The sequence below is a fragment of the Elephantulus edwardii genome, unplaced genomic scaffold, assembly GCF_000299155.1.
Source record: "Elephantulus edwardii isolate Elephantulus edwardi_28Jun2011 unplaced genomic scaffold, EleEdw1.0 scaffold00001, whole genome shotgun sequence".
Classification (NCBI taxonomy): Eukaryota; Metazoa; Chordata; class Mammalia; order Macroscelidea; family Macroscelididae; genus Elephantulus; species Elephantulus edwardii.
Window position 1 is genome coordinate 39,105,388 of NW_006399751.1, and position 25,154 is coordinate 39,130,541.

Consider the following 25,154-nt stretch of genomic DNA (forward strand, 5'->3'; position numbering starts at 1 on the left):
TTTTAAATTTTCACTTTTCTGGTTAAGGCTACTTCAGATATAAAAGGTATCAAACTGCCCAAAAATACTTTGGAGCTGTTGCTACATAGACAGACAGTGAATCCTTTTAAAGGATTGTCTGCATTTTGACTTACATTATCTGATCAACTATTAATTTTAAAAAAATTATCAAAAGTTAGGTATTGCATTAAGAAAAAAACCCATCTCAAAATGTGAATCATGAATCTTGACAGGCAGTAATTCAAAGTAATCATTTCATTTACTTTAATATCCAGGTTTGAATGTAAAAATGCTTGCTAAATTTGATTAATGTTCTATTATTTAAGAAATAGGATATCTCAAACTTTTGACTATGGTGTATGTATTACTACATTAAATTTTTAAAATTTAGGTTAAACCAGTAATTCAAATAAGGCATTAAACCATTATTAAAAATTAAATGGAAATTTTACTTTTAGATGAAAATTTATCATGTTGTTTAGATAAATAAGAAAAATCTGTAATTGAAACTTGAGTCAAATTCAATAGTTGGATATTAACTGCTGTTTCTTCAGTCGAACAATCTTTCCTACTGGAAATATTAAGAAGTCTTCCTTCTGCTTCTGCTATAGCTGCTGCTTCGCATCTCAGCACAAGAAAGTGAAACAAGAGACATTACGAGTTCACAGGGAAGACAGATATTAAGTCTACGGTCAACCTGCTCTTCATTTACAATGTCGATTTTTCTTACAAAACATGAATGAATGAATGAACTAGGATATAACAATAGGTTATCTCAGTGATACAAATACAACTCTTACCTCAGTACAAAAAAAACCATGGAAAATAAAAAAGACATGTTCTTTAACAGCACAAACAGTATACTGATGAATGAAGGTTTTATATCTGTATACTCATTACAGAGAAAAATGCTGGCCAAGCACCTGAAAGAACTAGTCATCCCAGTAACAAAGCTGCCTTTATTCTCTTTCATGTATCTCTCTCCTTTAATAGCCTACTCACAAGAGAATATGCTAGAGTGTGTCCTTAGCAAGCACATACGGAGACCACTCCGTGGATTCTGTCCCTAGATACTGCTCCCCAGAACTATTGTTTTCGAAAGAGGTTAGATAAGAAATAGATGACACCCATATCTGCCTTTGTTCCCTAAGAGGAAACTTCAATACAAAACAGCTGGCTGCATCTTCATTGGATATAAGGACGGGTAGCTTTGTGCTGCCTCAGTATAACATGAAATGATAACCATTTGGCTATAAAGTGATGCACTTAAAATGAGAGAGATTTAGGAGTACCGTCTGTCAATCCATAAATGTTGAAACAAAACATAATGAAACAAACTTAATTTTAAAACCAACAAACAGTTGAAATACAGTCCATGATATATTTGATTACTGGTATAACCGTAGCTGACGATTTTTTTTAAGTGACTTTTTTTTTTTTAACAAGACAAATGGATTTATAAAAGGTTTCTGTTTCCAAAGATGTTATTGGGGTCCACATATTCCTTGATAGACTTCAGCATCCCAAAGCCGACATCAGAGATACTTTCTTTTAGCCACTGCTTCCGTAACTTGCCCACTGGAAAAACAAAATCAAAAATGCTTTAATATACACTATGATGCTAGGAACCAATCAATCTTGTGACCATGAATGAACAAACACCGTGTGATAAATGCTTTTATTCAAAAATGAGAAATGTTTTGCTTTATTTGATTTATTGAGCCCACCAGACTATCAAGCTCATTAAGCCCAATGTATTCCCAGGGGAAGCTTGTGCGCCACAGCGTCTCCTTTCTCAGTTAAACTTACAAAATGTAGAGAAAGGAAGCTTGGACTGAAATTACAGTTCATTTTAAAAATAAGAAAATGAGAAAAGCATTTATTCCTAAAGAACACACAGCCTGTCATATCTACCAAGCAGGAGGCCAAAGTTTCAAAGAAAAGGCATTTTATGGAAGAAAAGTAGTATGTCTAGATTAATTTCCTAGATACTCTATAGCAAAAATTTCAGAATATATTTTGAGGAGCACATAAGCTTAAAGGAAGCAAAGAAAATCTTTCCCTTAATAGATATAAGGGAGAGAAAAAAAAATCTAGCCAAGAAGTTTTTGCATACATTTTCTATTGATTGCTTTTAAGGAAATTTGCATGTTCCCACTAATGGTTACTCCCTTCCTATTGTTTTTCCAGAATTAGAGATCTTTTTAAACGCACCAAATAGATAAAATACCTAATCATCTTAATCTTCTGCTTTTGTAGACTGTATTCTATGCCTCTCCTTTTTTTCCAAGGCCTTTTAATTTATTCTGCTAATAAGTAAGTAAAAATAATAGCATAAATTACATTTTAAAGAGCAATTAATGAAAGTGTAAATTTTCCTATGTATAATATAAGAAAGAAATCTGTACTTTCTATTGGCTTATCTGTGGTGAAACAGAAAAATCTTTTAATTTATGGTTAGAATTATTTGTGGTTAGCACTTGTCAACAAATGCATTATTGTAATAACTGAATTCAAATGGTCATTTCCCACAAATGTTCATTAATGATTCAAAGCCATCAACTGATTTAATTGGCCAACCAAAATGAAGAAGCTTCCATTAGAGTATTCAGCCTGTCATTCTAAAATGCACTCTCATTTATCAGGCTGCTGTGATACATCTGCCTGTTGGAAACCTTAAATGCCATTCCAAACGCAACTCAAACTATCTTTTGTGGTCAGTTCCACTGGAAACTATCTGTCACCCAAAATTATGCATTAACATGATATCCCCAGAATGCAAAGTATTTCTACTTGGCTTGGAGAAATTAAAAAAAAGCAGCATTATTAGTATTAAAATGGTAGGAGAAGATAGTAAATTTAAAAGGATAACTCTAAAACCAGAAGACAAAAAGTACAAACTTCTACCATCTAAAAGGTATTCAACCAAGTCTTCTACTAGCCCCCTAAAGGACATCCCATCATAATACTATTGGCCTCTGTTTTCTCATCAATGAAAAAGGAATCTATGAATTTTACTGTATTTTCAACCCTAGTAATTTTATTATTGTTATAAACAAATCAATGTTTTCTATATTTGCCCAAAGGGATTAAAAATAAACAACTACCCTGTGACTGTAGAAAAAGCATTACTACGGCTGCCCACACAGAGGATGCTCCAGGTAGAGGGATGAAGCGCAGTCAACGCCAGCATCCACTGTTATCTGTAATATAGTTTCACTAAATGTGTCCTGTGGTTATGGATGTAATTGTCCTGAAAAGACTGCAAACAACTGCTCGAACAAGATGGAGCACATTAGAACCTCAGCAGGATGCCCAACAGCTAGCTTGTCTGCCTGGTTTTACACCTCTAGTAATAATGCAATTCCACAAGGAACTGAACCATCGTCTGAGAAGCCACCCAACAGCCACTGCATATTTAATGAAGTTGCTCACCAAACGCTGGAAAACAGAAGGTGCTTGGAGTGCATCATTAGTTCTGTCAGAAGGATAATTTACACATCTATCTTGTCAAATTTTCTATGGTTTATACTTTTACAATAATCAATCAAACATACATTTGAGTAGTGAACTAGAAAGGTCTTTTTTTTTTTAAAAAAAAAAAAAGGAGGCCAAACAGTACAACCGGCAAAGCTATGTCCCCTCATAACCATACAGGGTAAGAGTTTAACCCTTTGGCAGGAGAGGGCTGTGAGCCCTCTGTGAGCTTCTATCACTAATAAGAGAATTTGAACTGGGGTCAGAAATCCTGGTTTATGAAATTAACAGGACTAGGAACCTTGGGTTTGTGAAACAACTTAAACCAAGTACACTGTAGGCTATGTGTGCAAAAAGAAAACAACAATTTTGATAAAAATGTTAAATGAGTCTTTATAACAAACAAGACTATTATTGGAAAGATATTACTTCTGTCCCGCCCCCTCCCATTTCAGTAGCTTAACTGAAAGTTGTATCACTTAATACCAAAACACAATTGTAGTTTGTTAGGTTACCACTGCAAACTCAAAATTAACACTGATGTATTCAGAATAATGAAATGTATTAGAAAATGGTCTTCTACTTAAGATTTTGCAGAAAATTCTTTCAATGCATTAGGGGGAAAAAAACCAATTAATTAAAGAAAACATAACTAAACATCAAAGGTCCTAAGCTTTGCGAGGGCTCTATTTCCAAGAGGAAAACTCCATTATACAGCTAATGTCACTCAACAACAATGACCTTTCTACAATTCTTATTGCGTACACCTCGGCCTTCGGAAATACTTGTACTAATTAGTATTAGCTAACTATACTAATCTGTGCACAAATTACACGTCTACATTACACAGTAATTGCTCAGTTGTAGAGTACATTTCCAGAAAAGGAAGAAATGATACTTTTATGTAGCACGCCATATTAGGGAAGGAGAAAATGTATGAAAACCATGTAGCCTAAAACTATTTCCACATTCCTAGTCTGTGATAAATATCTACTTAAAACTCATTCATTTATACCACATGAAGTATGTTTTTCTACACTTGGCTCACCTGATAGGGGTCTTTATGGCGAATGACCCAACTCTACCTCTCTGATTTCTAACTCTTTAGAAATTTAAACTTAGCCAGAGTCGACACTTGTTGCTGTGCACCACAGAAGTCGGAAGCCACCCACAGCAAACCCTCTAGCAGGTTTTCAGAGGCAGTTTAATCACATGAGAGGACACTGATCATCTTTCTCCAGCAGAGTAGCAGGTGATTTGAACATCTTCAGGACTGCAATGTATTTCCTTACCATTAGGCCACCGGAGTTCCCTAGAGTCAACACCAGCAGTATGGAAAGCTAAGCCCACCAATTTTTTAAAATCAAGATAGGGACCACCTGGTATTTCACAATTAACCTTGTATTATTTTAAATATAATACCACTTAAGTCAACCTTTTAGAGCTTTGTACTTAAAAAGTCTAGTATGAACGAGTTAATTCTGAATATTGTAATAAACAAATGGAAGGAATGTTGTGTATTTCAATTAATTCATTTTGTCTTGTTACTGTTTAATTTATAATGATATATACATATGTATATATAAATCACACACACACACACTCTCTCTCTCACATGGTAAAATAAAGTTTTGTGTTTTCCAAAAATATGTATTGTTAAAATTTTCCTTTTGAAACAACAACAAAAACATCAGAAATTGTCTTAGAAATTACAGGCTGCTCCAATGTGAACAATTCCACAGGCAATACATTTTGTGGTACTATCAACAAACATTACAAATGAATGAAGGCATGTACAGGTTAGAGAGTTGTATGTGAAAATGTGAACATGGTGGCCAGTTTAGTCATCAAAAATTATCTGGAATGACTGTGGTTTAATAGGCTGAAGACATAGCAGAAACTACCATACAACCCCATGTTAAAAAGTATAAATATGGGAATATGCTAGAGTTCTCTTTAAGCTGTTGCTTTTTAAATATATAAATTTGATTATAAGGTTAAAAGATTTTTTTAAATTTACTTATTTTCCACTAATGAAAAACATTTAATATCAAGGGAACAAATTAATGAATTCTATTTTGCTCTGAGTAATTTCCACCTCGATGGTATATAACAACATAGGTAGCAAATGGAGCTCTGGTGGTTTGGTGGTTAAGAGTTGTGCTGCCAAACCAAAGGCACGTAGTTTTAACCTACTATTTGTTCTGCAAGAGAAAGAGTGCATGGGCAATCTCCTCCCGTGTGATTTACTGCTTCTGAAAACCCACTGCAAGGTCAGCCATGACTTGTTTCTTCCAGGATACTCAACCTCTTGATGGAAGAAGCTCTGGAATTTGCTGGATATGTCTGAGAACAGAGGAGCTCTGTTGGCCTAAGTGGGCAGGAAGATGCACTGCCAACCCAAAGGTGCTTTTGGGAACTAAAAGGCCAAATGGCATTTTCTACTTTCTGAAGTATGTGATGATCATATTATGACCAAGATTCTTCAGAGGGGTTTTAATTTAGAGCTTGTTTGGAGCTTCTAGCAGGGGAGCGCAGCTACTTGTATACCCTTGACAGAAAGACAGTATTGGGAAGACAGTATCTTCTTCAGCTGAGCACACAGCTTCGGGAGGGACCCATATGGGTCGGGAAGGGAGGAAGGGGACACCCGACTAGCCAGTCAGATCAGCTGAATCAACCCTGGCGATCAATGGGGTGACAGATGTTGCAGCCATACTGCCCTCACATCATAGAGTGGTTTTAAGTTGGAAAGAAGATTTACTTGTCCATTTGTTTTTGGTTTAAAACACTGCTTTCTGATTGATTTTAGTGGTGGTAATGTGAACATGTGGCCTTTAAGAGAGTATTAGCTGGGACTATGGCTATTCAAGATTCCTCAAAGAGAAATTTAATGCTTAAGGTATTCTAAAATTCATGCTTGCTCTCTGTACAAAATAATCTGACTTTACTCTCCTCTAATGAAACTTCTGATATCAAGGTAGTAAATTCATGAGTACAAAGCAATTAAATGGGTGGCTACTGTAAGATTTTTCTCTTATTGTGAATATTTAAAATACAAGTTTTAGAATTTTATCTATGCAGTTTATGTAAGAGTTCAAAGTATTTATCATTGTAATGACTTTTTCTTTTTTTTCATGGAGGATGTCCTTGATGTCATCCCACAATTAGTCTGATCTATGGTCATTAGTGTACAATGCATTAAAGTTATTCTTTAGATGGTTGTATAATTCAGATGGGACAGACCAGAGGTTTTATTTTGATTGTTGTGGACTTGTTTTAATTTTCTTCAGCTTTAATTTGTATTTGTACATGTGTAACATGTGTAACTGACTACTGACATTGAGCTTCACCATCAACTCTTTCCACAAATGCAGGCAATCTGATTCCAGGTGAGGCCCATGTGCATAATTGCCATTTTTTTCCAAGTATTTGCAATGATTAAGTAGTTAATTCTACAAAATTCTATCATTTTCTCCACCAAAGAAGACATTCAGATAGCCAACAAACACAAAAAGAAATGTTCAAAATCCCTAGCTCTAAGAGAGATGCAAAACAAAACAACGATGAGATATCATCTCACCCCAGTAAGAAAAGCAAAATTAAACAGAACAGCAAATATCAAATACTGGCGAGGTTGCAGAGAAACTGAAACTCTTATTCACTGTTGGTGGGAGTGTAAAATGTAAAATGGTGCAACCACCGTGGAAGGCAGTATGATGCCCTCTCGAAAAGTAGCAAATAGAAATACCATTTGACTCAGCAATTCCACTACTGGGACTATAACCTAAAGAAACCACAAATGCCACCCAAACAGATATATGAACACCCATGTTTATTGCAGGTTTGTTTGCAATAGCAAAGAGTTGGAAACAACCCAAGTGCCCATCAACAAATGAATGGATAAAGAAGCTCCGGTATATTAACAAAATGGAATATAATGCTTCACTGAAAAGCAAGGAACTAATGAAATATAAAAAATGGGTGACCCTGGAGGACATTATGCTGAGCAAAATATCTCAGTCACAAAAGGACAAATACTGCATAGTGCCACTGTTGTAAAACGGGACTGACATCAGGGTTGGGGGGAGACTGAGAAAGAAGGGCTAAATAATGTATACTGCACTGAAACAAATGAGGGAGAGAACTGTTTAAAAGGAACATATGATTAGGTATCATTGTCATGACAGGTGTCCAGAACAAAGACTACATTGTGGAGTGGATTTGAGAGGAGGGATTGTATAACAATGAAAGAATTTTTCTTTTACTTTTCAAAGAAAAGAGCAAATTAGGGGGGATGGGCAGGGAGAAGAGGGCAACAATGAACAAACAGAAATCCAAAGTCTCTGTAAACTTTCATTAAAACTAATAAAAACAAACTATTATTTCATGCAACAAATACAAGCTGAGACTGCCATATGAGAGAGAAATTATTCATACTCTATATGTAATTAAAAGAGCTCTACTGGCCTAGTAGTTAAGAGAAAGATGGAAAATCTCCTGTCACAATTTATAGTGTCAGAAACCCAATGGAGGGTTGGTATAAGTCAGAAATTACTTAATGGCAATGAGTTATTAATATATAGGTTTATAGTTAAATTAAAAATACATAGGTTTGGAGGCATTGAGGTTAAGATTTTCAGCTGCTAAGAAATCCTTGGAAATCTTATGGGGAAGTTTTACTCTATCTTACTAGGTTGCTTTGAGTTAGAATTGACTTGATAGCAGAAACATGAATTAGAAGCAATAAGGAAATTTAGTTTGATCAAAATAATTGTCTGGTTTTGCCTTTTCTCAATTGCACTAATACGCAACAAATTACTTTTCCCATTTTCAATTCCGGATGAGTTGCAGATTGGTTTTAGTCAACTGAAGCTTTTACATCTACAGTATTTTTTTTGTCGGACAATATCATGGAAGGTTATTAGAGCAGTGAAATATGTCAACTATTCCCTAAAGAAAAATTAATCCTGGCAGATCAAAATGCAAAGCTTCTCTAGTCTAGGGTGTAACAATAATTTGGGGGAAGGAATTATATTCAGAAATAAATTTAGAAAATTTTAAATCTTTCCCATCTAGAAAAACCCTTTTATATATTACTAGTTATGTTTTCTCTAATAACAAAATAATTTTTACAATAAGGCTAAGAAATAATTTCCAGAAAATTTGGATTTTATTTTAAAATGTCTACTTTCCCCCATTGCTATGTTAATGTTTCATAAAGAATTTCTAATTACATATAATTTTTTGTCAAGAAGAGTTATGTGCTTGGAAAAAATACATAATAAATATACTTCTTTTGAGTTGGCAGACGTGCAAGACAAGTGATCCTTACAAGCAAGGATGGTGAAATTTCATCTTCCTTTGGGCATATTTTCAGGAGGGATCAGTACTTAGAAACAGCAGGATGGGTTTGGTGCCCAGGGTTTATTCAATATGGTTTTCCTAGTTACTGAGTTTGATTGCCATGTGGATGGGCAGGGACATAGGAATGGGATGTGTTGGTCTATTCACATTATTGACATTATTGGCTACTGACATTAAACTGAGCAAATTCAGCAGCAGAAAATGGGAATCTCATCACCAGCAAAGAAGAAGCAGAGAATGCAGAATGTACATCCCTCAAGGCCAAAGACTGAGGCCTGCAGGAGCTGGAGTAGTGCTATGGTAGGGAATCAGAGACACACAGTGAGACAGAGCTTGCCTAGCATTGCCACTCTCTGGAATCAGGACTAAGGACCTTTACTCAAGCTTGCTGTAACACTTGGGGGGGGGGGGGAAGATGCCATAATTGGCAGGACTAAGACAGTTTTGTAATATTGCTCTGAAGCAGTGAGGCTGAAGGCTGAAGGATCTGGGAGCACACTTTGGAAGCTGTTCTGAGAAACTGTATTGTGATAACTTCCTTAATAAACCCCTAATCATGAATATATGTAAAAATAAATACCATCATTTGATTTCCAAGCTGTCAGTGAGGTCATCCAAACTGGATACCAGAAGAGACAAAACTGCACTAAAATGTGGGGTGGCCAAAACAGTGAGAAGTAATGCTGAAGTAAGAAACATGAATAGAAGATTTTAAAGAGCAGCTTGAGAAAACAAAACAAAGTATTATAATAAAATAGACAAAGAGCTGGAGTTAGAACATAAAGATGTACATGGGCATCTTTCAAGTTGAACTGAAGAACAAATATAAGTGTAGAGTTGAATTCTGAAGGACTCTATGGACAAAATCTTGAATGAAGCAGGAAGCATCTAAAGCAGATGGAAGGGATATAGTCACTGTACCAAAAAGAACTGGCTGACACTGAAACATTTCAGGAAGGGGCATATGATCAACAACCAATAGGAACGAAAGAAGAAGCTCAAGCTACACTGAAGGCACTGGCAAAAAAAGAAGATCCCAGAAATTGATGGTATATCAGTTGACATGTTTTAATAAACAGAGGCAGCCCTTGATATGCTCATTAGTCTATGTCAAGAAATTCGGAAGAAAGCTATCTGGCCAACTGACTAGAAGAGATCCATCCCATAAAAAAGTAATCAACAGAGTTTTTCAAGCAGTATCCTTAATATCACAAGCAAGTAAAAACTTGCTGAAGATTAGTAAAAAAATGGTTGGAACAGCACATACTTCCAGAAATCCAAGTTGAATTAAGAGACTGTGGCACCAGGGATAATGTTACTAATGTCAGATGAATCTTGGCTGAAAGCCGAGAATGCCGAAAGGATGCTTACTTGTGTATTACGGACTATGCAAAAGCATTTGACTGTGTGTATCCCAACAAACTATGGCTAATTGAGAATTGGTATCCCAGTACACTAAATTGTGCTCATGTGAACCTTTACACAGAATAAGAAGCAGTTATCTTAACAGAACAAGGGAATACTGCATAGTCTAAAGTAAAAGTTATATGTATAGTATAAACCTTAATATTGAGTAAAGCAATTGTCCTTAGTTTCTTTTATATTTCCACACTGCTTTAACATTCAAGGGTCTATGATGGTCCATAAAAATGGTAGTACAATGATTAAACACATAACCAAAAGGTTGCTGCTCTGAATTTACTCAGGAGCTCTGCAGGAAAAGATCTACTAACCTAGCTGTGTGAAGACTACACTCGGTTCATGCGAAGACTCTTCTAGGGGCAGTTTTACTCTGTCACATGAGGCTGTTATAAATTAAAACTAACTCAACGACACCTAACAAGCTATATACAAAACGTAGCTAGAGTTTTTATAGAAACTGCATTAAACATACTTATTAGGGAAACATATTTTTACTATGTCAAATCTTCAAATCTATGAACACTGTTGTATGTCTTTATTTACCCAGGTCTTGTTTCTTTCATCATCATTCTTCCAATTTCAGAAAGCTCTGAAGGTCAGCTATGGGTTGTTTTGACCTGATGGTATCTAACAACAACAGATTTTGGCCATCTTTCGTTGATCACAGGCGTGGCTGGGGAGTTGAAACCACTGACTTTTAAGTTTAGCAGCTGAGGACTTAACCACTGAACCACTAGGGCTCCTGTCATTTGCTCCTGTCATGGAGGGTTTTACTTTTTTTCTTTCCAACCTGTATCTGTCTTTTCACACTATAGGCTTTCAACAAAATATCCCCAAACTGATCTTTTGAGTAGCTTCCTTTTATTTTTAAGGTTTCTGATACTTCTGAATTCTGTTAAGTTCACAAAAGTAAATTGTAAGCAGTTACCCCATGATCATCATTGTCTGAACAAAGGAAATAATTTTGGTTAGGTAAAACCACCAATATTTAAAACAAGACTGGGTATATTTAATCAAGACCTTATTTTTATTTTACTATGTTTTTTACTTCTTGACAAGGACCTAGTATACTTTTAACAGATGGATAACCTAAGAACTTAAATAATAAATTAAAATTAAATATGTGGCTAATATAAACTCTGATGTTTAAATAGGCCAGTATGTCAGTTACAAAAACAAGCATTCTAAAGATTACATTAAGCAAGCTTTATACTTCCTACAGCCTCCAGTTCCAGACTACATCTGCTTTCTTTGATACACAAAACCAAAGTTAAAATAGCTCCATTTATCACAGCTTGATTGTAGGCAGACAAACCAGTCTGTCTGTTTCCAGATAGTGAAAGCAACTGTTATTAATCACAATTACAGTCCAAACACTCCAAAAGAAATTACATCAATATTCCACCAGCCCCCTGTCTTCCTACTCTGGAACTCAAAATGGTACTGAGAGGAACATGATGCTGCCTAAAGGGCAGCAAATTAAAAATGATACCTTGAGGTCAACTGAAGTTTTAAGTTCTAAACGTAAATTAAGAAAAGCCTTTTTGATAGAGAAAAAGATGTGATTTCTCAAAATCTCTAGTGTTCCCTATGTGTGGCAGAACAACACGCACTCTACAGTGGGAGATTTCTGCTTTATGAAACTATACTAAATGGTAGAAGGCATTTGATATGTACAAATTAGATAATTATCTTTAAGTAAACAAGCATTTAAAAAAATCCTGATTTCTCTGTAGCATATTTTGTAGCCAAAAGCACAAAGGGAATGTCCTGCTCGTTCATATACCTCATAAGAAACTTTCCTTAAATGTGAGACGAACTTTGGTTATGGATAAAAATGTGTTGAGACTATGCTGGAATCACACGCCTGAATGTTTAGGTCTTCGTCAAAGTTAGTGGAAGGGTTGAAGACTACAGGTCAGTTTCAGTTCTATCTGGTGTTAAGTGCAAGGATGCAGAAATGTTATTTTGCATACTGTAGGCATGTTGCTAAAAGACTCTTTTTAGAGAAGAACATCACGCTTGGAAAGGTGGAGGGTTGGCGAAGAAGAGGAAGACCCTCAACCAGGTGGATTGACAATGACTACAGCAATGGGCTCAAGTGTGTCAGAGACTGTGAGGTTGGCACAGGATGGGACATGTTCAGACTTGTTCATAAAGTTGCTATGAGTCGTACTCTACTCGATGGTACCAAACAACATCTGCATTAATGTGGTACTTCTGAAAGCTAAGGGTATCTTAAACACTTATACCTGAGATATTTTAGATGCTTTACAAACATAATCACATTTTAATATTAGAATAATTGATAAGGTAAACATAATTATTTAATTTTTCAGAGAAAACTCCTACAACACATGAAGGTAATTTCCCTAATAGTTAAGCTAGTTAAATGAAAGGACAAGGGTCAAATGTAGATTTAATTTCAAAGACTATGCATGTATAGGAAGTTAGGGAGTTCTGGTGGCTTAGTGGGTAAAAAGTTGTATCACCAACCCTAAGACAATTTGAATCTACCACCTGCTCCACAAGGAGCTCTGCTAGCTTAAAGGTAAGGAACTGCACTGCCAATGCAAAGGTACATGGTTCTACTCCACTAGCTGCTCCATGGGGCAATTGCCTTCCATTGCCTCTAAAAACCTAGTGTGGAGGGTCAGCTATGGTTTGGTTCTGATGTGACAGCACAACCACCACCACAACCACCTGCTGCTCCATGGGAGAAGGATGAGTAATCTCCTCCTGTGCACTGTATAGTCTCTGAAAATTGGCTGGAGGATCAGTTATAACCCTTGTTTCTGACTTGACAACCACTAAATGAGTTGATGTCTGCCAAATTACACACAGAACCTCTTAAGAGACATGATTGGACAGACTTGTTTGTTTGGGCCTCACAAGTTTTCTTTCTGTCTTTGATAGGAGACAGCCTTACTTAACAACTTTTCAATCATTTCAGATATATTTTTTAAAAAGTGTTTTCTTTCTCTCATAGTTTTCCACCTTACATACTTTCTATCTCTTGCAGGTTTTACAACATTTATTTCAAGGCAAAGTTTGAATAAAACCTTGCATATATATTTAGAAAAGAATACTAAAATAGCAGGTGTTAAGAATCACACAGGAATGTGTCTTCTTTACCCCTGCTTCTCCACTAAATGACTGACTCTACTAATGAATTCTCAGAAATAGTACTGCATAACTCAATCTTTCTATGATTAAATATATTGAAACAAGACCTGGTAACTAAACATTTAAAACTGAATTAAGATATTATTCTCACTTTAGCATGAGATTCACAGTTTGAAAATGTGTACAATTGCTTTAAATTCTGTGGTACTTGGGCATGTACTTACGCATTCACTTAACATATTCATAGACCATCAACTCTGTACCAATTGCTGTTCTTGGGATTACTACAGTTGGAAAATACAGAATACACAAGAACTCACTTAGAAGAAATCTGTACGAAGGTAATATTTTATTTAAGACTCAGTGTAACCTTGAGTTTATAAAACTTAAATATAGAAAGTATTTCAAAAAGATATTTGATGAAGTAAACACTAAAGACTAGAGGAATTGTGAAATGACATTAAGGACAATATACATGCAGAAATGAAGACAAGATACTGAAGGAAGGGAGGAAAGACCAAAATTGATAACAGAAGAAACACTGACATTCATTTTACACATAGAGAAGCTAAAGAAAAAGGAAGAAATAATCAAATAAGACAGCAGAACAGAAGAACAAGGAGAGGGTAACATTGATGAATGGGAATATCAAAAGATTAAGTCCCTGTGTGCATAAAAACACTTTTTCCAAAAGGGTGAAAAGAAAACCTACAGACTGGGAACAAATATTTGGTAATGTCATTTCAGAAAAGGGCCGCATAATCAAAATTTACAGAATACCACAGGACCTCCAGAAGAAAAAGATTGATAACCCATAGAAAACGGGCAAAATAAATGGAAAGACTTTTCACAGAGTAATACATTTGGATAGCCAGGAGACACATGAAGAAATGCTCAAAACCGCTGGCAATAAGGAAGATGCAAATCAAAACCACAATGAGATACCATCTCATCCCAGTTGCAGTGGCAAAGTTTAACAGGACAGAAAGCAATAAATGTTAGAGAAGATGTGCAAAGAGTGGAACTCTCATACACTATTGGGATTCTTAAACAGTACAACCACTCTGGAAGGCAGTTTGATGTTTCCTCAAAAAGCTAAACACAGAAACTCTATATGACCTAGCTATTCCATTGCTAGGAATATACCACTAGGAAAACAGAACTGAGACACAAACAGAGATTTGTATCAATATTCATAGGAGCATTATTCAAAATAGCAAGAACATGGAAACAGACCAAACGTCCATCAACAATGACTGGATAGAGAAATTCCATCAACAATGACTGAATAGAGAAATTGTGGTACATTCACATGATGGAATACTATGCAACATTCAGGAACAAAGATTTCAAAAACTACTATATAACATGGGAGGGGCTAGAGAACATTATGCTGAATAAACTAACTCAGGCTTATAAGGACAAATACTGCATAAGACCATCATTGTAAAAACAGAAGGATAACTAGTAGGATGTGTATGAATATCCAAAGAGGAAAGCGGAGGGAGCAGGGAGGCCAAGGGTGGCAATCACAGAGCAACAGAATTTGGTGGGTGGAGGGAGATGACAAAGGAATCAGGAAATATCCAGTGCGGATCAGAAAAGATGGGGTAATAGTGGGCATAAATCAATGGTAATTAATGTTATAAGACACAATGTATGGTAAAGATTATAAGAAACAGTGTGAATGGGGGGGTGGGAACCAAACCCCAAAATACAGCAGAACAGAGGATTTCAAAGAGTAGCTTGAGAAAACAAAGTATAATGAACTGTGCAAAGGGCTAGAATTAGAAAATGAAGAGAGAAAAACATGCTCGACATTTCTCAGGCTGATGGAATTAAAAAACTAAAGCCTACGGTTGTTGCAATACTAAAGGATTTTATGGGCAAAATACTGAATGATATAGGAAGCACCCCAAAAATGATGGACGGAATACACAGAGTCACTGTATGAAAAAGAACTGGTTGACACTCAACAATTTCAGAGAGGAACATATGATTAAAAACCAGTGGTAATGAAAGATGAAGTTTAAGCTGCACTGAAGGCACTGGCAAAAGTATCAAGCCTCAAGATGTGATGCAATATCAGCTGAGGTGTTACAACAAACAGATGCAGCCCTGGATGTGCTCATTAATCTATGCCAAGAAATTTGGAAGACAGTTGCCAGGCCAACTGACTGGAAGAGATCTGTATTTATTCCCATTCCAAAAAAGGGTGATCAACAGAGTATGGAAAGTCTTGAATAACACATACAAATAAAATCTTGATTTTAAAAATTGGCTGGAACATTTCACCCATCAATAGAGAACTGCCAAAAATTCAAGCTGGATTTAAAAGAGGCCGTGGAAAAAGGGATACCATGCCTGATGTCCGATGGATCACATCTGAAATCAAAGAACACAAGAAAGATGGCTGTGCTTTATTGACTATTCAAAGGCACTTGACAGTGTGGATCATAACAAATTACGGCTTATATTAAGAAGAATGTGAATCCCAGAATACTTAACTGTGCTCATGTAAACATGTACGTAGATCAAGAAATAGTTGTTTCAACAGAATAAAGGAACATTCCATCAGGAATGTCCTATTTAAAATCAGGAATAATTGTGTGTCAGGGTTATATTATTGGTTCATACCTATTCAATGAGTATGAAGAGTAAATAATTTTGAAGTTAAACAATATGAAGAATATGGTATCAGGATTGGAGGAGGACACCTCAACAATCTGCATTAGGCAGGTAACAACATTCTGCATTAGGCAGGTGACACGACTTTGCTTGCATAAAGTGAAGAAGAGTCAAAATGCTTACTAAAGAAGAACAAAAACTACAACTTTCAATATGGACTACAACTCAACATCAAGAAAACAAAAATTCTTATCACTGGACCAATGACAAGCAGTATCATGACAGGAAAAGACTTGAAGTTGTCAAAGATGTCATTTGACTTTGATCCACAATCAACATCCATCATAGCAGCAGCCAAAAAATCAAAACACATGCTGTACTGGGAGAATGCTGTGAAGGACCTCTTGAAAGTGCTAAAGAACAAGGATGTCAGGGTAGAGACAAAGGTGAGCCTGACTCAGGTCAGTCTTTTTAATTACTTGCTATGTATCTGAAAGTTGGATGATGAATAAAAAAGACCAAAGAAGAATCAGTGCCTGAAAAGCAAAGTGTGTTATGCAAAGATCTCAGGTAAAACAAGAGAAAAACATTAGAAAAAGAGGGAGGGTTAGGTATGTCTGGGGAAAAGCAAGGTCAATCAATGCTGCTAGAGGCAAAGAACAACAAGAGATTACTATGGAGAAACAGGCAGAAGACATGCACCCTTATTCAGATTTTACTCTGAATATGAGAAGAAATGAGTGGATGTTTGTTTAGGTTTGTTTTCCCCCTCTTTTGTTTATTTATCATTTCACTTTAATCCTTTCCCGTCCCTTCACCCTACCCCAATCTACTTTGCAGTGCATCTCTGCTTTAATTTTTTAAATTTTATATTTGTTTGCATACAAAATTTATATACATTGTCTCACATTTTCCTTCATACACACTGTATTGTTTTTGGTTTTGTTGGTTTTTTTAAAAGACTGCTCTGAGAGTAAAAATACTAACAGTAGGGCAGAAAGAGTGGAAACAAACAAGTCAGGTAACTAATTCAACATTCTCAGTGAAAGAAAGTAGTGATTTGACTCCATGGTGGTGGCGGTGGAGGCTATCTATTTGGATTTCTTAGGGTACAGATAGGGAACTCTTGTGACCTAGTGATAAGGAGCTTCGCTGTAATTCCAAAGGTATGCAGTTCAAACCAAACCCACCAGCTGCTCTGAAGACAAAGGAGAGGCAATCTCCTCCTGTGCGATTCACTGCCTCTGAAAACTTGCTGAAGGCTAAGCTATGGGTCAGCTCTGACTCAACGGCACCCTACAGCTAATGTGCTGATGCTATTTTAAGTGTGAAAAATGAAGAGAATCACTGAGGGTGTGAGTGCTCACAGATACAGAAGATGAGGCTGAGCCTCCAAAATCTAGGAAGTGGACAAGCAGCAAAGGAAATGCTTCCTTATTTTACAGCACAAAATAAATACTTCTTACATTCAGACTTGCTTCGTTTCCTCTTTTAAGAAAGGAAATCAGATAGTTTAGACTTTGTTTCCATGCAGTCATGCTTTGATGACATAAACTAGAAAATTAAGAGAGAAAAAAAATCTATATTTAAATAAGCACAGCCTCTCATCTCAATAAATTAGTATATGATAAATCTTGCTACATTCAACTTCAAGCCAATAATTTATAAAACAGATTATTTCATTAAACTTGGAGTGTTCAACAAATAATGGTCTATAAATCTAAAATCTTTTACATAGATGCACATAAATAAAATAAGGACTTTTCCTGAACCCTGATCTGACACAAACATGCTTGCTGAAACTGAGGAGGACCTGAAGTGCTTGCTGCAGAGGGTCAAAGACTGCAACTTTCAATATGGATTGAGGTTCAATGTCAAGAAGACAGAGATTCTCACCATTGGACCAATTGGCAGCATCAGAATGGATGGTGAAGAGATTGAGATTGTTCACAGCTTTAGTTTGCTTGGCTCCACGGTCAACACTCTTGGCACCAGCAGCCAGGAAATTAAAAGACGTATTGCCATGGGAAAGTCTGCTGTTAGGGACCTCTCCAAAGTACTGAAGAGCAATGGTGTCTCTCTGGAGACTAAAGTGTGTCTGATACAGGCCAGGGTCTTTGCAATCACTTGTTACGCATCAGAGTTGGACAATGACTAAGGAGGATAGAAGAAGAATTGGTGCCTTTGAGCTGTGGTGCTGGAGAAGAGTATTGAGTGTACCATGAACTGCTAGGAAAACAAACAGATTCATCCTGGAGAGGTTTAAACCGGGCGGCTCCTTGGAGGCAAGGATTCTGAGGCTTCATCTAACATACTTTGGACATGTTGTAAGGAGGGACCGGTTCTCAGAGAGGGACATCATGCTTGGTAGGGTGGAGGGATAGCGCAGGAGGGGAAGGCCCTCTATGAAGTGGATTAATTCAGTGACTGGGGTAGTTGGGATGGGTGTATCAGAGACAGTGCGATTGGCACAGGACAGAGCAGAGTTTAGGGCTGTTATACATAGGGTTGCTATGAGTTGCAAGCGACTTGATGGCACATAACAACAACAATCTGACCTGTATTTTTTTATTGCATTATACTGCCAACAACTGTCAATAATTTAATTTTACTTGGAACAACAATTAACACCCTTGGTCCCAGCAGTCAGTTCAGGAGATTTACTGTATAGAGCAAGTTTGTGTCAGGGGTCTCTTCAAAGTACTGAAGAACAATGATGCCAGTTTGAAGATTAAAATATGCCTGATTCAGGCCATGGTCTTTTCAATCACTGACTGTGCATGAGAACTGGACAATGAATAAGCATGACAGAAGAACTGATGCCTCTGAACTGTGGTGCTGTAGAAGATTACTGAATATCCCATGGACTGCTAAAAGAGCAAACAGATACATTTTGGAGAAAGTGCAGTCAGAGTGTTTCTTGGAGGCAAAGATGACAAAGTTTTGTCTCACATACTAAAGTGATGTGGTGATGGCATTCTGTAGTAATTTTAGCTCTGGAAATCTTACTGGGGATGTTTTATCCTGTTTGCTAGGAGTCAGTCAATCAACTTGATGGAATGGGTTTGAAATTTTTGTCCCATGCAATCAGTTGAGGATGATAAACACATATTCTATATCGTATAATTTTATGATATTTATAATATTTATTTCAGCTCCTTATATCAACATAATGACACTCTGAAAATAGAACTTACATAAAGATTTTAAATAATGTATACTGCCTTCTAAACATTTTAAAGGAAAGTGACAAAATCAGAGTATTAATGTCTGAAATTCCACAAATTAATTTAAACTAATTGTTGTAGAGTTGGAAATAACTCATAGTTGATCTACTAATGATTTCAGAGGCTATATATTACACAGGAAGAGACTGCCCATCTTTCTCCTAAGGAGTAGCTGGTGAATTTGAACTACCTAACTTTGAGTTAGTAATACAACTCTTTACTCCGTAGGGAAACTTTTAATTGTGTGTCTTCATTTTTTGCCATTCTAGTACCCATCAATGTAGCAATCAAAGGATAATAAACAAAAAAAGAAAAGATAAAATTCATCCTCCTTAATACACGTCAGTCAGTCCAAATTTATTTGTGGGACTTAAGGGAAAAAAGTAAGGCGGTATCAAGGAATTAAATTTTTAATTTAAGAACTAAGGCTAAGAACTGTCAAGTTCATTCATCCACCTTAGCAATCCTCTCTGGATCCTCTAACAGTAATATTTAACGGATATAAATTTTTTTCCACAAAAAAAATTTCATCTTTTCTGTAATGAGGGCTGCTTAGGCCTAACATTGTTTTAGGCGTACTTGGCAACAAAGCAAAAGCAAAACAAAACAAAACAAAACAAAAAACACCTCTATGTCTTAGAGAAGCTTACTTTCGAGTAGAAGGGGATGGATAATTTCTTATAGCTAGATAAAAGAAAAACAAAGCAGGAAAAGAGGAAATATGGAGCATTAGGATGAGGGCTGTCCTTAGGTGCCATTAGGCGTGCCCTCCCTGCCCCATCCTCACAATCTCAGACGTGCTCAAGCCCATGTGTCAGTCACTGCATCGGTCTACCGTATTGAAGGTGTTCCTCTCTTTCTCAGACCCTCCACTTTTTCCAGCATGATATCCTTTTCCAAGTACCAGCTCCTCCTAACAAAATGCTGAAAGGATGTGAGATGAAGCTTTCCCATCTTTGCCTCTAAGGAACATTTTCAAATTTGGTGGTCAATTATTCTCATGATCTTGGTTAGGCGGGGGAAAAAAATAATGCATTTTTAAGTAGATGTATTTCTATTTTTCTAAGTATTAAATTATGAAATACTATAAAAACAAATAGCTACATAATCTCAATAATTATAATTTTAGTGAAGACATGGCCATTTCTTAACTTTTAAAAAAACATTTCCTCTTACAACTTTTGTAAGCCTCATAAACATAGACATAGTATAAGTCTTATCAGTAAGGTAGTAAATTCTCCAGTAAAACTTGACATTACCACAATGGTCACCAAGTAAGAACAAAACATTAAAATATCTTAAAAAGTTATTATTTTTTCATATATTGTGGTAATTAGTATGTGGAGCTTAGGATATACAGAACACACAGCTCTTACAATAAGTAGTATAATGACAACTATCATCCAGCTACGTTCCAGTGGCGGCTTAAAAACATTTATGTAGTGTTCCCTTCCCTTTCCAAAACAAATTTGCTTTCCTGGGCAAAAATCTCTCAGGCAAGCCAAGCTATGGTCTCTGAGTACTCAGAAGGATGTCTAGGCAGGTTTCCACGTCTGAGCAGGCTCCTCAAGTCAAGCTCTTGGTGGTTAATACCCCAACCCTGACTATCGCAGCAACTGTTGTTCAAAGAGAAACTTAAGAAATCTCAAGTACTTTCAAATCACTCATATAACAAATTCTCTTCCCAGCACTGTAGTTTTAAAGGCAGGGTTTGTTTTTTTGTGTGTGTTTTGTTTTTTTTTTTTAAGAAATTTTAACCCCCCAAAAGAATACCTCCATGGTGATGAGACAGGCTCCCCCCATTAGCGAGGATCTCATCTCTAGCAGCTGCCTGTATGAGAAAACAAAAGAACAAAGAATTAGTTTATTTTACTCTAGAGTGAAAGAATAAGACCAAAGGATGCACATACTGCATTGGCTAAACAATATACTGCAAGCCTATTTCTCCTCTTAGTTTAACTGTATTTTTAAAACAATTAAAATACACAGCCTAATTTTTAGTGGTTATGTTTCTATTCTCTAATGAAAAGTCACAATGTCTACAAAGATGACTCTAGGGGAAAGAACTGTTTAAAAGGAATATGTGATTAGGCATTACATGTATGACAACAATGCAGAAAGGGAGGCACACTGCAAAGTGGACCAGAGAAGGGAGGAAAATGTACAACAATTAATGAATTAAAAAAATGAATAAATAAAATTCTTGAGGGGAAAACTAGGTAAAAAGATATATACACCAGATTACCAAGAGTATTAAATCATAAAACACAAACTTCACTGGATGTCTAGTAAACTACTCACTACACCAACAAAACGTTAGTAACATTTATTGACTCCTTAATGTATGCCTACAAGAGTATAAGCAATTTGCTTGCAGTATCATTTATCTTCATTATGCCATCATAGGATAATTACAATTACTCTCATTTCATGAATAAGGAAAGTGAGCTCAGATAAGGCTCAATTTACTTACCCAAGATCATATGGGGTGCAGAGGAATTAAGTTTGCTTACAAAGCAATCAGGGATTAACCATTAAGGTCCCTTATGAAGACTTGGGACAAATCATTTGTTGGAAACTGCTGCAATCCCAAAGGCATGTGGTTCAAATCCAACAGCTGCTCTGAGGGAGAAGAATGCGCAATCTCCTGCTGTGTGATTTATTACCTCTGAAAATCTGCTGTGGGTCAATTATGGGTCGTTCCAACTTGACAACACACAGCAAAAGTATATATATAATAGCCCTGAGCTATAATATCTCAGGTGTTCTGAACTCTCACAATTATTCAGGTGTCTAAATACTATTTTAGAGCAGTAGTGGCATCCACTTCTTAAACAACATGCCACTGGAAACTATGAACTTTGATAAATGTCGATAGTTATAAGAAGGCTTCAGGCCTTTTGTTCATAGGGCTGCTATGAGTCGTGCTTGACTCAACAGTAATCAACAACAAGCATCAAATACTATTAATAGTTAGGTCAGGGGAGAGCCCAGATAGGACATAAAGACCACATCTCATTACAAAGTAATCTACAAGAAACAGCATCACTTAATATACGTTGTTATTTAAAAAAAAAGAAAAAAGTTGTTATGTATCATTGAGTCAGAACTGACTCATAGCCGATCCTCCCTCAAATTTTCAGAGGCTGTAAATCAGAGATTGCCCATCCTTCTCTTGTGGGACAGCTGTTGAATTTGAAACGCATGACTCTTGGTTGGCATCACAAATCCTTATCACCAGAGCTTTCCTCACTTAGGATACACTGTTTTCAAATGAAACATGAGTATGGTAGTCCTTGCTAAGACTTGTTTTCAATCACATTATTTTAAATAATCATAGCAATTAACTATTTGAGGTCACTGGCATTTAAAGAATGGCAGTTCAGACTGAGAAAAAGGGAATAAGTTTTCACTTTTGTGGTACTGAAGGAAGCGAGTCTGGGAGTGGGCAGAGTGCAGCAGCAGAACACTAACTGGCTATGATGATGAGGAATAATAAACACTTGGAGAATAATAAAAATGTTGACTCTTTTGGTTTAGAATGATGGTTCTACAATTATACATATAGGTCAAAAGTCATACTTACAAAAATGTGCAATTTATTGTATTTCAATCATATCTCAGAAAAAGCTGTAAACTGGTGAGGAAGGAATAGGAGCAAACTAAGCTCTGCCTATTTTAGTTCTAAAAGTTTACCAGTGGAAGTTATCGTTGGTGGACAGTTAACAGAGAGAAAATACAAGGACACTTGAAGTTTCCTTGGTTTCCTACAGGCCAGCTCTTGTTGACAGGTTAGTCTGTTTCAACTCTAAATGAACTTGTAATGGAAAACAATGGCCACTGATAGATGGTTATATAAAAGTTAGCTTATGCTAACAGCAAATGAATTTCAATGGTTTTCATGCAACTTTAGCAAACAAAAAAATTTATAAGTTTAGAAATAGATTACAACAACATAGTTCATAAATATTAGAGCTGCTGACCTCAACTACAGCCCCGACTGCCTGAAGAAAACTGTCCTGGTAAAGTGGGAGCAAGAATCAGTATGGTCCTTTAATCTTTAATCAGTTATTATGTGTTCTAAGGAATAATCAAAGACTCACTGGCTACAGGTGTAAAGGATATTAACTTTAAAGCCATAATCCAGTATACAAGCCAGCACAACAAGATGTTTCTCATTACTAAGGGCTAGCAGCCAGGCAAACATATGTAATCAAAGGGTTCAATAAAAATCCACTCATTAATAGTATATAAATTTATGTAAATAAGGAAATGAATATAAATTGTATGAGTTACATTCATGTGTGCGTAATTACCTCAGTTTGTTCAAACACAGTCAGTGGGTCACTAATTCCTCTATAGTTAAAGGCAAAATAGAAGTAGATACATGCACCTGCATCATAAGTCTGCGTCACCCTAAAAAACAAAAAGACAAAAGCCCAATAGGTGCTTTAACTAAAATGAAATCGGATTTAACAGCCAGATACTAAAGGCAAAAATCATCTGAATGATTTGCTTAAGCTATAATCGCATGCTTTAACTAGCCTTCTTCTCTATTAAAAGGAATGACATATGTCTCAGAGTTGTGGCCAAAAAACTCTGATGCAGTAGAAAAATGAAAAGATTTTACTTTCATTAAAGTTTTGTCAATATTTGATACAGTCAATCATCCTCTTGTCTCTTTAATCTGATGACTATTGTGTGATTTACATTTTGTCAGAAACACTGCCTCATTAAAGTTATATCTAGAAGTAATGTGAGTTATAAACAGCATGTATGAAAACACTATATAATCAGAAAAATGTACTACATCAATTGTATTAAATTATAGAATCACAATACCATTACAACTAAACAATAAAAAGGTAAACACTTTAACAAAAATATGGCATTACAACCAAAAGAATAAATATTTATCTCAGTGATAAAACTAAATCAGTAGCATTTTAAAAACTCTTCAATTGTCATTTAAAATTATTTATGTGATTAATATGAACATTTTAAAGAAATTCATATGACAGAGTAGCCATAGGAAGGGATAGCTCCTGTGTAGGTGTCAACTAGTTTTTCATACTGCCAGTAAAAAGACTCAAAACAAACCATCGGACCCTGGAAAGGGAGCCTGGGGGCTGAAAACAACTATCACACTCTGATGGTAACCCAAGGGTTGGAGGCTCGAATCCACCTAGAAGCAATCATTTAATTAGTTGTCTAAAGTGGTGCCAATCAGGTTTCTCCACTGTAAAGTTAGGCATCTATGGAAAAAATTAATCTTAAAAAGCGTACTGTCGCTAATCAATGATCTCCCATCAGTGATTTTTTTCGTAATTATTCTATCATTAACAAATGATGATTTTGTGTTTTAATCATTCCTTCTATACCCATTAATTAGGATTCCACATAAATGTTTTTCCCTTCCTAGCATTTACTTACTTGTTTATTTATGTCAGTACAGAGTCACAGATATTTGATTATCTGGGTTACATACATTATTATGAAACACATAGGATATATATGACTATGCAAATACTTGGCTAATATAAACTTTTATTATTTTTAAAAATGCACCTTGATAACATGTGAATATTTATAATCGCTTCAAAGTACATTAAGCAGTATGGAAGCTATATTATAAACTTGTGATTTGTTCAGATTCTAGCGGCTCAAGAGACTTAAAATGTTCTGGCCAGATAAAAGTCTCTACACTTGGAGGTCAAAATAAATGACTATGAAATAAATACTGGTAATCTCTGGGTTGTAGAGTTGGAGTCAACCAGAGCTGATTCTCGGGCGGGTTTTCAGAGGCAGTTAATCACATGGGAGGAGATTGTCCATCCTTCTCCCATGGAGCAGCTGGTGGCCTCAAACCACGTGCTTTCAGGATTGCAGTGCAGCTTCTTGCCACTA

The 25,154-nt window shown here is 36.0% G+C and overlaps 1 protein-coding gene across 1 annotated transcript in view; it reads right to left on the bottom strand.

Annotated features, from left to right (window-relative positions):
* Positions 1–1,370: 1,370 nt before the first annotated feature.
* AGPS (alkylglycerone phosphate synthase) overlaps positions 1,371–25,154 on the bottom strand; it is a 202,913-nt gene continuing 179,129 nt past the window's right edge. The window contains exons 18-20 of the mRNA XM_006878799.1: positions 23,564–23,663; positions 21,021–21,078; positions 1,371–1,578 (exon numbers count right to left, since the gene is read on the bottom strand). Of these exons, the coding sequence (XP_006878861.1) occupies positions 1,457–1,578; positions 21,021–21,078; positions 23,564–23,663 (280 nt within the window). The 3' untranslated portion in view covers positions 1,371–1,456. The remainder of the gene's footprint in view (positions 1,579–21,020; positions 21,079–23,563; positions 23,664–25,154) is intronic.